We start from the raw sequence: 15,550 nt of genomic DNA on the forward strand, positions 1-15,550 counted from the left end.
GAGGCAACGCCAAGAATTACAAAGAATGCAGAGAAAATAAAAACTTTCATAGCAGGAGCAACTCAAAGTGTAATTAAAATCCATTAGATTAAGACACAAAGAATTGGAAGAGATGAAAAGGCTGTCATCTGTTTGGACAGAAAATCAAACAAAAAACAAGTTTGCTTACAATAGAAGCAAAAGCATTAGCAATATTTTATTACGTAATACAGTCCATTCCGGTTATTTGGGACACATCAGGACTAGTGCATTTTGGCCCAATTAAGTGGCTGCCCCAATTATCTGAAGTTTCACGTAAATAATTAAAAATACAATGTAAACCCCCCCCCCCTTTACAATTGGTTCACTGTACAATCAAATCACGTTACGATGGAGTCACCATAGTAAAGTACTGTTCAATATGCGATGTGCAGTAAGCGCCGGTCATTGTGATCACATTTGTGAATTGAATTTTAATTCTATGATTGTAATTAGCGAAAATAGGAGGAGTATTATCCACAGGCTATAAAAGCAAAGATATATTAAGCACAAATTTATTACCTTACCAATTAAAAAACTAAATGATACGTGAAAATCGGAAGAATATACGTGATAATCGGAATAATTAATACATACTATAATATGTACATACTAACTAGTTGACATTTGTGTGTGGGTGGGGGTTAAAATTTAAAACAATAAAAAGATAAGCAATCAATAACAAAGAATACGGGCACACACAAATTGCAAGTAACACGATACACGCAAGTAAGAACGGCGTAATGAGTTACGAAGCTGTAAAAATAGGAATGAAGAGAAGATTCTGAAAATTAATTTTTTTATATGATTGGAGATTCCATGGAGGTGTAAACACATTTCGCCATAATAACCCACAGAATTCCAGCTGTTGGTGTTATCGCAAATTCAGTAAGATCGAGTTTACTGCCCGTTTATGATAGATTTCACTAACAGAAAAGCCCAATAAATAGCTGACTGCTAATTGTTTTTATTGTTTTTATGGTTGTGACCTCCAGAATTTTGACCGAACCACGTGGTACCGTCGGAGACAATCATAGAGTAATCTCCAGTGCTGCGGTCTCTTGCCCCAATTAAGTGAAGTAAATCCTAGCTATTTTCTCGATTGGTTTCTTTTTTTTTTAAGATTTGCCCCAAATAAACGGCTGCCCCGATTAACCGGTGGCCCAAATAACTGGAATCCACTGTAGTCATAATAAAATACTTACGTATTTTATTACGATTATTTATTGTGTTTGGTAATGTTTTGGTTACAAATGTGTGTTCAATCTTGGGTGGTCAGCACCTAATCCTGTTTTTCCCATAGGCCCTGTTATTTATATTGCACGATTTTGCATTGCATGAGAGTTTCTAGGAACACAACTATCGTGCTATACGAGGACTGACTGTACCATTAAAAAAATACTCTACAAGGAGGATTCCAAGTTGGATCAATAATGAAGTTACCAGATCACTTGAGCAGAAGAAAACGGCATGTAAAAGTTACAGAGCAATAAAAAGTACTGAAGCTTATACCAGCGACAAAGTTATCTGTAATAGTGCCACAGAAAAGGTTAGGCTGGCAAAGGCAGATTATGAGAAATCACTGACAAAGAGAGCAAAGGGTGAGGATAAGGAATTATTCAAATATATAAATGCAAAGAAGAGAAAAAACCCGATCGGACCCTTATGTAACGGACATGGGATAGTATTAGATACCTCAGCTGAACTTGCAGTTAACTCAACAGTTACTTTGCATCGATATTTACAGAAGAATAAAAAAATTTAATTAATGATGTCGAAATTTTACATATTTATAAAATTAAAAAATGTCAGAACCCAATGGTCAGTAAGGCTTCTGGGGTTGATGGCATATACCCTATAATCTTAAGGGAGGCGGAAAGTGAGTGCATTGAATCATAGGCTAATTATGAGACCATCACTGGACTCAGGAGTAATTCTGTTGGACTGGAAACGTACCAATGTATCTACAGTAAATAGGGTGGTTCTAAAAGAAGTGGGAAACTATCGGCCGATCAGTCTAACTTCAGTAGTATTGAAAATCATGGTGATATTGAACAAGGGTGGAATTCAGGATCATTTAGATAGAAATAGAATTTTGAAGGATACTCAGCATGGTTTGGTAAAGGGAAAATCATATTTAACTAATCATTGTAGCTATTTTGACAGGGTCGCTCATGAGCTGGATTTAGGGAATAATTTCGACATAGTTTATTTGTATTTCAGCAAAGCATTTGACTCAGTCCCACATGGGCGGTTACTTTATAAGCTGAAACAGGTTATGGATGGCTTCAGGGCAGGAGGTAGAGGGTTGTGATAATTGGTTATTCCTCAGATTGGGTTGACGTAGGAAGTAGAGTTCCCCAAGGATCAGTATTAGGACCATTGTTGTTTTTTATTTTAATAAATAACATTGATGAAGGGATAGAGGGCATGATACCTAAATTTGCAGCTGATGTAAAGATTGGTAGAGTAGTTAATGATCACTGCCAAGCAGAGCTCCTTCAGAGTGACCTAGACAGACTTCAGGGATGGTCAGAAAAATGGTAGCTCTGCTTTAATTCAGCAAAGTGTAAGGTATTAAACCTGTGGAACAGTAACCCCAAAATAACTTATACACTTGGCAGAGCTGAACTAAAGCCGGTAGTGGAGGAAAGAGACTTGGGTGTTACGATATGGTCCAACATGAAGTTCCCCAAGCATTGTAGACAGGTTGCAAGGAAGGCCCATGGTGTCCTATCAAGATAAGGCCGTCATAATTCGTCATATCAGGCTATTGTTATACCACATTTGGAATACTGTGTTCAAGTATGGAGACTGCACCTAAAGAAAGACATTGTGCTTGTTGAAAGGGTTGAGGTGTATAAGGCCTTGAATGGGTTGAGCATGCTCAATTCCAATGGGATTCTTCTTCTTGCTCAGATTAAGAACCTAAGGGGGCATAAATTCAAATTGAGGAAGGAGTTATAGAATAGATGTGGAAATTTGCCTTTAGCCATCAGGTAGCTGATTGCTGGAACAAACTTCCAACTGTTGTTTTGGAAGTTGATAGCTTAAATAAATTCAAGGAAGAACTGGAAATGTTTAGAGGGATTGGATGTGTGAATTTTTTTTTTTTTTTTTTTGGTTGAGGCTACATAAGCTTGCTTTCTTGCATCACAAGCCTCTACTACTACTACTAATACAGTGAACTACAGAAGAATAAATTGGGATTTAAAGTAGCCAACCTGAAGGAAATATGGATGTCATGAAATTGAAACATCACTCCATCATGAAATTTTTGACAGAGGAGACCAAAAGCTATTCATGAATATGCTGCCACTTCTGAATACCACATAAAATTTTTGGTCCAAGCAGTTTAAATCTGTTTTGAAAAGCCATAGGTGCCCCTGTTTTGGATAATCAACAGAAGTGATAACTCCAGAAACATTGAATTCAGGTCAGATATTGAGAAGGAAAGGGATGAATCAGATTGGACCACTTAACATAGATGGGTTGACTATTGATGATCATGCTCATGCTGATAAACTGAATGAGAATTTTGCATCTACATTCACACATGAGGAGTTATTCATGAGGAGCTAAGTGATTTTTTTAATAACTGACAGCAGATGTGGAGGAGAAGTTGTTGAAGTTAAACATAAGGAAGGCACCTGGGGGTGGACGGGATCTATCCAGTTATATTAAAGGAGGCAGCAAAGGAAGTAAGCAAACCCTAAGCCCTAATTATGAGAGCTTCCTTGGACTCAGGGGAGTTCCCAATGGACTTGAGGTGTTCAAATGTATCACCAATTCACAAAGGAAGTTCAAAAGTGACACAAGTAACTACAGACCTGTTAGTTTAACTTGTGTTCCAGGGAAAATAATGGAATCACTAGTTAAAGAAGCATTGCGGGATCATCTAGACAAGACTGCAATAATAGTTAAGACAGCATGGGTTTGTCAAAGGGAGGTCTTGTCTGACCAATTTGATTGGTTACTATGATGTGGTCACAAAGGAACTGAATGCCAAAAATAATTTTGATATCATATACTTGGATTTCAGGAAATCTTTTGATACTGTTGCACGTGGAAGACTGCTGTACAAATTGGTGAGGTATGGCATCAAGGGTAAGCTGCTGCAGTGGATAAAGGGATGGTTGAGTGAGTGGGGACAACAGAGTGGTAATCAGTGGACACTGCTCTTCTTGGACAAATGTTATTAGTGGAGTTCCCCAGGGTTTGGTGTTGAGCCCATTGTTGTTTTGCATATTTTTCAATGATATTGATGACAGTATATCAGGTTTAATGTCCAAGTTTGCAGATGATACAAAGGTTGGTAGGGTTGTTAACGACAGTAATGACAGTATGCTACTCCAGCTGGATCTAGATAAGTTGGGCAGATGGGCTGAGAAGTGGCAACTGAAGTTTAACGTTGACAAATGCAAAGTACTGCATATGGGTAGCAATAACCGAAAAAAAAAAATACATACCAACTGTGTGGTACTACACTCAAGGAAGTGGAAAGTGAAAAATACCTAGGGGGTAATTGTGCAGCCAAATACCAAGTTCGCTGACAGTGCAGACAGGCTACCAGGGCAGGTCACGGAGTCTTGTCAGTGATATATAGGGATTTAGCTAGCAGGAAAATCCATACCTCATATATTTGTATGAGCTCAATACACGTCCTCCACTTTGGGACAAAGATGAAATACCTAAAAAAAAAAGAAGTCGGGGTTCAGTGTATGTCCCCTATTCTGAAGGCAAAGAGGCAAACCCCATTTATAACTTCTTCCAGTGTCATCAGTTGAAAACTGATGCCCATACAGGTGTTTCTTCAGATTTCTGAAAAGGAAATAATCACTAGAGGCCAGGTCTGTACGGAGGTTAAACTACTGAAATATGCAATCTCTCAGAGCAGCAATTATTTTCTGGAACTTATGTATAGGAGCAATGTCATGAAGAAAAACACAGTGTAAATTTTGCTCTACTGTGTTCCTTTATGGCATTTTGATACTGTTGCACATGGAAGACTGCTGTACAAATTCGAGAGATATGGCATTATGGGTAAGTTGCTACAATCGATAAAGGGATGGTTAAGTGGGAGACGACAGAGAGTGGTAATCAATGGACACTGCTCTTCATAGACAAATATGCAAAGTACTGCATATGGGTAGAAGTAACCCCAGAGAAACGTACCGACTGTGTGGTAGTACTTAAGGTGGTAGAAAATGAAATGAAAAAGAGCTGGGAGTAATTGTGCAGTCAGATATGAAGTTTTCTGAGCATTGCAGACATGCTGCCAGGGAGGTCATGGTGTTTTGTCAATGATATACAGGAATTTTGCTAGCAGGGAAAAGAAGGTGATTGTCCCCCTGTATAAGGCAATGGTCAGGCCACGCGTTGAGTACTGTGTACAGGTCTAGGGGGCTTCATTTTAGGAAGGTTGTAGATTTGCTTGAGTGTGTACAGGGAAGGGCAACAAGATTGGTGAGGGGAATGAAGGGATCCTCTTACCAAGAGAGGCTTAAGTTCTGAAAATTGCAGCAGCTGGAGATTAGGCACTTACAAGGTGATCTGACTGAGGTGTATAAGGCCTTGAATAGGTTGAGCATGCTGAATTCTGATGGGATTCTTCCACTTGTTCAGACTATGAACCTAAGGGGGCATAAATTCAAATTGAGGAAAGGCATGTAGAATAGATGTGCAGAAATTTGCCTTTAGCCAGTGGGTGTTTAATTGCTGCAACGAACTTCCATCTGTCGTTGTGGAAGTTGATAGGTTAAATAAATTTAAGGAGGAACTGGACAAACATTTAGAGGGTATTGTTTTGCAATTATTTTTATTTTTATTTTTTTTTTTTTTGGCTGATGCTGCATAAGCTCATACATTTGCTTTCTTGCATCATATGCCACTACTACTACTACTAAATGTTATTAGTGGACTTCCCCAGGGTTCGGTGTCAGGCCCATTGCTGTTTTTTATATTTATCAATGATATTGAAGGTATATCAGGTTTAATGTCCAAGTTTGCAGATGATACAAAGGTTGGCAGGGTTGTTAATGACAATAAAGACAGTATGCTAGTTCAACTGGATATAGATATGTTGGGAAAATGGGCTGAGAAGTGGGAACTGAAGTTTAACATTGACAAATACAAAGTACTGCATATGGGTAGCAATAACCAAAGAAAAATGTACCAAATGTGTGGTACTACACTCAGGGAAGTGGAAAGTGAAAAGGACCTGGGTGATAATTGTGAAGTCAAATACGAAGTTCGTTGAGCAGTGCAGATAGGCTGCCAGGGCAGGTCACAGAGTCTTGTCAATGATATATAGGGATTTTGCTAGCAGGAACAGGGAGGTAATTATCCCGTTATACAAGGCAATGGTCAAGCCACACCTAGAGCCGTGTACAGGTCTGGAGGCCTTATTTTAAGAAGGATGTAGAGTTGCTAGAACGAGTACAAAGAAGGGCAACAAGATTGGTGAGGGGAACAAAGGAGTGCTCTTACCAAGAAAGGCTTAAGTTCTGCAAATTGCAGCCCCTGGAAAGTAGGCACCTGCAAGGTGATGTGATTGAGGTGTATAAGGCCTTGAATGGGTTGAGCAAGCTGAATGCTGATGGGATTCTTCCTCTTTCTCAGATTTAGAACCTGAGGGGCCAGAAATTCAAATTGAGGAAAGATAGTTGTAGAATAGATCTGCGAAAATTTGCCTTTAGCCAGCGGGTAGTTGATTGGTGGAACTGGCTTCCATCTTTTGTTGTGGAAGCTAATAGCCTAAATAAATTTAAGGCCGAGCTGGAGTAATGTAAAGTTCCTTGAGTGATGAAATAAAAAGAACCCAAAGTGAAGGAGTCCAAAAATGGTTTTATTTTTATTCAAAGTAATCAATACCTGATTGAATGCACTTATTTTGCTATTCTAAGAGTCTGAAAAGATTCATTGAAGGCATCCAAAGAGTTGATGTTCAGTTTAGCAGTTATGTATGTAACTGCTAAACTGAATATGCAACATCCTGAAATCTTTTAACTTTGAGGGTAGTTTTCACCTTGGGAAGGAAGAAGTCCACTGGTGCTGGATAGGAAGAGTAGGGTGGATGGTTGATCTGTACAATGCCTAGTTTCATCAAAAATATCTTCACAACAGGTGCGGAATGGGTGGGTGTATTGTTTTGCAACAAGAACCAGCTGCCTTTTTCTCAAAATTGCAGCTTCACCTGGGAAATGCATTTCAATAATGTTTGAAGGACCTGTTCATAAAACACAACATTGACTCTCTCAGTTACAAATTCCGTGTGAATTACACTCTGTTTATCGAAAAATATGATCAGTATTGTCTTGAACTTGGGCTTGTGTAAACAAAATGTTTTAGCCCTTGGTGATGATTTTGAAGTCCACTGCTCTGATCCTTCATTTCAGGGTTGTACTGAAACACCCATCACTCATTACCAGTGACAATACGGTCAAGGAAGTTAAGGCAGAAACACACTATTATCACATCATGGGACTCTCGTCATGTCACTGTTTAGTGTAAACTATAAAGTCGGTCGTAGTAGCATAACTGTAACGTAGGGCGACCAGATTAAAAGTTTGATCTCGGGGTACTCATGCTTATGCTTGAGATATTCATTCCTCGTTTTGGGCTACTTGCATTATCTTTTAAAAAAAAAAACGAACAATTTTAATAACAAATGTTTTATTTTTATATTTTGTTGAATTTTACAAGTTCATGGAATGCAAAATTAGTCAAATTTTAATAAAATTAATCAAATTATAGCGTGTGCTTTAATTCATTTAATTCAGAAATTTTTATTGCAAGAGCAAACTTTATAAATATTAACATCAAATGTTTTACATAATTATTTACAATACATATTCAATAAACCTGATTTATTTTATTAAAAAGAAAATATTTACCTAGCAATACTTTTCATTTGATCGAATTTTCTTTTTAACAGTTTTCCTTTTTTTAGTACATATGCATACAATTCTTTGCATGACATATTGTGATTGGTTTTTACCAACAGTTCTCCTTCAACATTCTTTAGGTCTAATTTATTTCTATCTAATTTATTTCTGTCTAATTTTTTTCCATGCATTAAACATTAAGCTAAATACTCGCTCACTCATTGCATTTGAGTGAGGCAGAGCAAAAACAAAAAATTTTTTCTGTATTACATACTTCGTATGCATTTAAAAATTTTATCCAAATATCTGTGGTATTTTTGAGGTCTTTTGTCTCAATCTTTTTATGGAATGATTTCAACAGAACATATTCTTCAAACAGAAAATCGATATTGATATTGGGAATTTTAAATAAAATAAGTGTTGCCTGAGCCTTAAAACATTACAATGAAATAAAAAAGAAGTAAAGTACAATGTAAAAGGTTACAAAGTAAGCATAATATAAATATTCTATAACCCTCTTTGTAAATAAGATAGAATGTCATTTTTTGAGTCTTTAAGGAAAATTGGAATACTATAAGTTTAATTTTGAATAAGGATTTATTCTGTCAAAATACAAAACAAAACTTGTTAATTAAATTTAATAACAACAAAACTACTTCTCAATGCTAAAAATTGAACTTGTAAGAAATTGTTATGAGTTGTACAAATCGTAATGATCAACTTGTTCATCCTATAAATTTGTTAATTGTAATACTGCAGCTCTGTTTCCCTCCTTTGGTCATTTTTGAGCTTCTGTGTGACTGGACATTTGCGGTGAGTATGCCGAGTAGCCGGTCGAAGTAGAGGATGCTTCGGCATAGGCACAGGATCAACGTCCTTGATGTTGTTGTTATTTGTTTTCGGATATTCTTGTGCTCTCAAAACAGCATTATTTATTTATAATTTAATTTTCTATTAGCATCGCGTCCATTTTCCTCTTGTCATGCCTAATGAAATTTCTGTTTGAACGGAAATATCTGAGCTCCTGAAAATGTGATTCAGCCTTGAAGCCCAACGTGTTATCTTGTGAATACAACCAATGACAACAGTGCATCTCTGAGCAATAAACTAAACGGAAAATATAGCTCCCCACATTTGACGTTAGACATGTTTATGTGTGAAGTCCTGCGAAGTGAAAGTAGTGTGATTCCACCCTTAGGATTGTCTGGACCGGATTGTTAGGAAGTCTTTGTATGATGAGACTCTTTGTTACTTCTGCTCATTCATGAGGCTGTGCAGCACAAATTTTGCACAGAACTTCCTCTCTGTAACTCCATGCAGAATCTGATGAATCATCTTATTCCTACCCAACTCGTCAGCCATCATTCTGAGAGTCAAGTGATGATCTCTTGCCACAATTTCCCAAACTTTTGCAACACTGTCCTCATTTTGACAGCTTGACCGTGGTCCACTTCTTGGTTCATCACAAATATCCTTATGTCCATCTTTGAACCACTCAGTACCATTCAAACACACTGGTATGACTTAATGTTTCATCACCATAAACTGTGTTTAACTTTTCATAGGTTTCTGTTGCAGATTTTCCCAATTTAAAGCAAAATTCAATGTTTGTTTGTTGCTCCATTGCAAATTCAAGACACGGAACATTAACAACCAGTTTCATTAGTAGAGTTACTTGCAACCTGTCAGCCTACTGGACAGTCTCTGTACCATCACCACCCGAGGGGCTCATATCTGGTGAGTATGGGTTTGGCAAACCCAGGGTCCTGAGCTGGATATCATCATTCTTTTCTTTCTTGGTGATTCCTTTCTACTTCTCTCTCGATCTTTTTTTTTTTTTTTTTTTTTGGCTGGTGCAGCATAAGCCTCAGGCTTACTTGCGAAAAAATTTCAAAAAATTAACTGTTGTTTCTCTTTTGCAGAGGATAGATAACATATTAAGTCACCCTCATGATTTGTGACTTTGTATTAAGGTACAAAGATCATTTGGAGAGGGAGATCAGAGATGAAATTGTTCTAGATAATGTCCAAAAATGTTTTCACAAATTCCATTCATACCGTCTGTGTGCACATGTGTGTAGAGACTACTGTTTATTCACTTTATGTATTATTCTGCCGAGTTGGTCTTTTTACTGGATTTGCGTGCACACACACACACACCAAAGGAAATGTGCCAGATCAGATGCTTTAATTGCAGTAACTTATATTTTTAAAGTGAGGCTTAGTTTATACTTTTTAGTTTATATAATCATTTCCAAATTCATTTTTACTAATAAATACTTGTATTTATTTTTATATAGAGAACTTGCAGAGTTATTTCAGTCGATATGGAGAAGTTGTAGATTGTGTGGTTATGAAAAGCAATGAAACTGGAAGATCAAGAGGATTTGGTTTTGTGACTTTTAAAGATTCTAATTGTGTGTCAATTGTTCTTGCAACTGGTCCTCATGAATTGGATGGTAGAACAGTATGTATTCCAAGTGATTTTTTTTTTTTTTTTTTTTTTTTAATCAAAACTGCTCTGGGAGTTACATGAAAATCTCATTTTAATAATAGTAGTGGCAAAATGGTGCAAGGAAGCAAGCTTAACAGCCAAAAAAAAAAAACTACCCATCCGACAATTAGTTAATCTCTGGCTGAAATCAAATTTTAGCACATTTATTCTGCAGCCACTTTTTCAATTGAAGTTTGGATTGGCCTTTATAATATGGTATCCCTTCCGATCAATCATTATGAGTAGCAGTGACTGAGTAGAGTGAATCTCCCCGCCACTGTTTTGAAATTGGGAACTCGTTTTTCGATTTTAAAACAGCCTCGGGGGATAAACATGCTAACTAAAATGGGTACTATATACTGAAGAGGTCAGAACTTTCAATCACTGCAAGGAAAGCTATGAATAGGAGGGGCTAGACCTATCAATCGCTGCTACTTGCAACAATTGATCAGGAAGGGGTACCATGTTGTAAGGACTAACTGAAATTTGTTGCCTTATGTATGTTATCTAAAGAAAGAATAAGATGCCATCAGCATTTTGGTTAATCAATTTATTTTAAAGCTTTTAACACTTCAGTCAGGTCTCCTTGCTGATACCTAGTTTCCATGTGCTGCAATTCATAGAAATGCTTCATAAAAGCAACACACAGTTCCTCCCAAAAAACCAAGTGTGTCCCCTAAGGGAGGGCGTGCCAAGTCTTTCGTGGTGGGTATGCCTCCCTTTTATTCCTTTGACTAATCTTGTTGGTCTCAGCTGCATCCGTTCCAACAGATCTACATCCTTTTTCAAATGAGGCTTCCTGACTTCTGTGCAATACTGAAAGATGTGGCCTAAACATTGCTTTGTACAATGGGATAATCACGTCTTTGGCACTCTTGGCAAAATTCCTGTATATCGTTGGGAAAACCCCATGAGCTGTCCTAGCAGCCTGTCTACTGCTCTGAGAACTTCATGTTGGACTGTAAAATTACCCCCGAGTCTTCGTTTTATTCTCTTCCACCTTCAGTATAGTACTGCACAGTTGGTGTGTTGTTCTGGGATCGCTGCCCCTATACAGTACTTTGATAAATGCAATGTGAAATCTTTTTTTTTTTTTTTTTGTCTCTTGGCAGTAGTACAAACCTTTTATTCCTCATTAATGAACATGTTAGGATTACTGGAAAGATTTTAAAATCGAATACAGGGTAGCTGTAGGGTAGAAGGTTGTGATTGATGGATATTCTGCAGCTTGGTGTGATTTCAGATGCGGGATCTCCAAGGATCTGGTCTTGGACAGTTGTTTCTTATTTTCATAAATGACATCAACAGAAGGATAGAGATCATGATGTCAAAATTTGCAGATGACAAAAATTGGGAGCGTTGTTAATGATCAGTGGCAAGCAATGCATCTTCAAGACGACTGGAACAGGCTTCAGGAATGGTCAGAGAAGTGGCAGCTATGTTGTAATTTAGCAAGAGGCAGGGTCTTACATTGGGAATTAGCAGTCCCACTTGATTGGGATTGAATTAAAAACAGTACAGGAAAAAAAGGATCTGGAGTCACAATAGGGACAGACGTGAAGTTTCTCTGAGAAGTGTAAACAGGTGGATAGTAAAGCTCATAGATGTCCTATTGACAATTTATCAAACAATATCCTGTAGAGATAGGGAGATCATAATTTCACTGTATTCAAAGATGAGTAACTGGCATGGTGAGATCGGTAAAAGGGTGACCATACAAGGAAAGACTTCAGTTATGAAGCTTTTCAACTGGGCACCTCAGAGGGGACCTGATTGAGGATTTTAAGGCTCTGAGAGGTGTAAGTAAAATGATTGAAAGTGGAATTTTCACTGTTATAAAGAATTCCAGAACTAGAGTCCATAAATTCCAGTTATGGGAAAGAGGTTTAAACTGCATTGTAAGAAGTTTTCTTTTAACTAGCAATTTGTTGAATACTGGAACAATTTACCTCCATGGGAACTTGAGGTTGACAATTTGAAGAAATTCAATGGTCAAATGGATAGTTACCCATGTGAGGTAGGAATTGTGTAAGTTATATTATCCTATCCCCATTGTAGCAAAAGCTTGTGGCTTCCTTGCACCTTATGACTGTTTGGGAAGTTCTGATGTTTTTTTTTCAATCTGACTGAGGTACTATTAGTTTACATAGCATAGATTTAGGGACCTTCTATTATGTGAAGTTCAATATGTTGAAGATATTCTTTAGATTTCTTTGATTCTCACATACTTCTGTACATGACCTATTGGGTGAAAATTCAGATTGAGGAAAAGTTGATCATGTTGTTATTTGGTTTTTAGGAGCATTAGCAACTAAGGCCATATTGCTCCGGGGATATGCGGTGGTCATTCTCTGACCTTTCCGTATTTGGTGGTCATGGGCTCGAACCCCAGTCTAATCAAGAAGCGTGTGCTATGCACTGCTGCTCCTGCCCACCTGGCTACGAAGGTGCCTAAGTTGATCACGTGTGGGTGCCCACATTTGTTACTACACTTTTAAGACCAAGTTTTTCTTATCCCAAATAGAATTAAGTGATGTGACTTTCACTGTTGACCATAGTACAAGTTCCAGCCTTCTGGAATTCCAAATCTAAGTGCCAATGTCTATGTCGGGAATATGCCTTAATCTTTGCCAATATACTTTGGACACATAGGTAGCAGTGAACCAGCGTGACTTCTCGCTACAGTAAAGGCTTTATGGGCACTACTAAATTGTGGAATGCTCTTAAGAATTAAACTCTTTAGTTATTAAAAACTAAAGTGATTAATTCTTAATCCTTTTAGCTGTTAATTCGTGCTTTCAACACCATCAGCTCTATTGCCTAAAGGCCAGAGGTGCGAACAGTACGTTCCCAGGTCTCTCGAAAGTAATTTGTTTTATGGTAATTTTCTTCGTTATGTGGAAACTGTTTTCAATGTAATGACCAGGGGAAAATCAAAAAAGTTCACTTCACAGAAAAATTCGCAATATGGAAGTTCGTTAAAGAGAGGTCTGACTGTATATCTTTGAGTGAATTGACATGTGAGGAAAGGAAGGAACCCAACTGAACACATTCATTTGTGTTCCTTCCCCCAAGAAATATGAATGAATCATATCTCAACCTTAACCGACCTGCTTCACGGAATAATTGCATTTGTGATAATATGTATTGTTTGTTCTACAGCTCATAATAGTTTTGCAAAAGTTCAGAAACTTTCAGATATTCTCTTAGCCTTATTTTATACTTTGTGTGTTTTTATGTTTATTAATGCATGCATGATAATTAAGAGTGGGATCTTGTTCAGTTTGAGGAAAAGTTGATCATGTTGTTATTTGGTTTTTAGGAGCATTAGCAACTAAGGCCATAGTTAAATCTTGGAAATTTATCTCTTTATTTGGGATTCTTCAAATTGTCTATTATGTTCTTTTTTTTTCCTTTTTTTTTTTTGTGCAAATTAAATATAATAAGTATATATATTACCTTGGATTTGAATGGCTCAAGTTATATTTTTCTTATTGTGCATTGAAATTTACTTGCAGATTGATCCAAAGGCTTGTACGCCTCGTGGCATGCAAAAAGTAAGTGTATGTATTGATTTTTATTCCTCATATTATATTTTCTATATATTGCTTTAAATCTTGATTATTAAGCTTTATATCTAATAGTGGTCACTAGGACCTGTTACTGTTTTTCTGTTTTTGAAGGTTAAATATAAAAAGAGAATTTTAATTTTCGGTTTACTTATTTACAATAGATAGATAATGTGGTTGAGTTTTTTCCTTTTTTTTTATTTTTGTCTCATCCTTTATATGTTCTTGTATGAATATAGGTGCAAAGAACCTTCAGCTCATTTGCCATCTCCTTGGAATTATCTGTATTGCTCACTGTGGGTGTGCCAAAAAATCAGTTTACACCAAAAAAGTTTTAATTTAAAAATTAAAAAATATCTATGAGTGACATCTACATAACTCCATACATAATGTGAATTTTGGTATTTCTTCAGTTTGATTTTGCCTTTCGGTCTGTGTCATTGATTGTATTAGAATGAGATAAGTGTAGGCAATTAAAAAAAATTGAATTTCTCATTATTGAGTATACAGTAACAGGGCATGTCTACTTGTAATTTTTTCCAGTGTACCTATTTAAAAGATTAAAAAATAATGCTGAAATAAAGAAATGATGTTACTAATTGCACAACTGCCTATATTTGAAATTACATTACTCTATATTTTATTTCAAGTGAAAATGAGTCATTTGCATGTTGATCAAACAAAAAAAATCAAAACTGTAACCAAATATTTTCCATCATAATTTTTCAAATTAGCACCAATGTGCCTCAGTACATAAAAGTATTCTTTTATGCTCATATTGATAACTTTTGTCTATGGCTAAATTTAGAAATTTCTGTCAAGTATGTGTTTGAAGGTGAAACCTTAGATACCACTCAAATCAATAACAATTAACTGGTGATAGGTTGCCTGATAAATGGCCTTCAAATAAAATTCCCACAATAACCATTAATCAATGATTAAAAGTCTGAAATTTTTTTATAGTTTCCTAAATATAGCCAAACTTTTACAGCCATAGTTTCTGAAGTTTTCGTATGAAAATTGTGTGCAAGAACCTTTCAGATGACCCTTCTCCACCCTCTTTGCTGCTATTTGGCTTTTTGCTTGAAGAGTGGCGTGGTACCAGACAAGCACCAATGTTGTGTTTATTTATAGTTTCAGATTACTTATATTCATCATATGTATAAATTTTTTCTTCTTCCACTATTTAACAAGAACACAAATCCAGATATTCCCTCAAGATGACCATTGCTGCATACGTAGTTTCATGTTTCGCACTCTGTGAAGTGCGACAGATTTGAATAAAACCTGAAAACAGAAATAACTAATAATACCAAAAATATTCGAGTTGTGGCAATAAAGTTCCTGAACTGGTGCTGTTGCAGTTGTGTTCAATGAGTTTGAAAATAAATGGACGTAGTATGTTGTAGTTGAAACCTTTTTCAACAGATGGTAGAACAGATTGCTAAGTAGACTGACAGATTACAAGTAACAACTAGTTTTGTTAGTAGCATTAACATTTCTGTGTCAAGATTTTGCTATGGAGCAAAAAACGAATATCACATTTTGATTTAAACGGGAAAACCTGCAACAAAAATGTACAA

General features: G+C 36.6%; 1 protein-coding gene across 2 annotated transcripts in view; it reads left to right on the plus strand.

Annotated features, from left to right (window-relative positions):
- Nucleotides 1–15,550, plus strand: part of LOC150090584 (uncharacterized) — a 168,321-nt gene that overhangs the window by 27,465 nt on the left and 125,306 nt on the right. The window contains exons 3-4 of one of the 2 annotated variants that reach the window (XM_090378868.1): nucleotides 10,205–10,371; nucleotides 13,917–13,961. In XM_090378868.1, coding sequence (XP_090234994.1) covers nucleotides 10,205–10,371; nucleotides 13,917–13,961 — 212 coding nt within the window. The remainder of the gene's footprint in view (nucleotides 1–10,204; nucleotides 10,372–13,916; nucleotides 13,962–15,550) is intronic. The other variant, XM_090378876.1, reaches the window with a different exon arrangement.

This window comes from Mastigoproctus giganteus, chromosome 1 (genome assembly GCF_048544385.1).
Source record: "Mastigoproctus giganteus isolate SK-2022 chromosome 1, ASM4854438v1, whole genome shotgun sequence".
In the NCBI taxonomy this organism is placed as follows: domain Eukaryota; kingdom Metazoa; phylum Arthropoda; class Arachnida; order Uropygi; family Thelyphonidae; genus Mastigoproctus; species Mastigoproctus giganteus.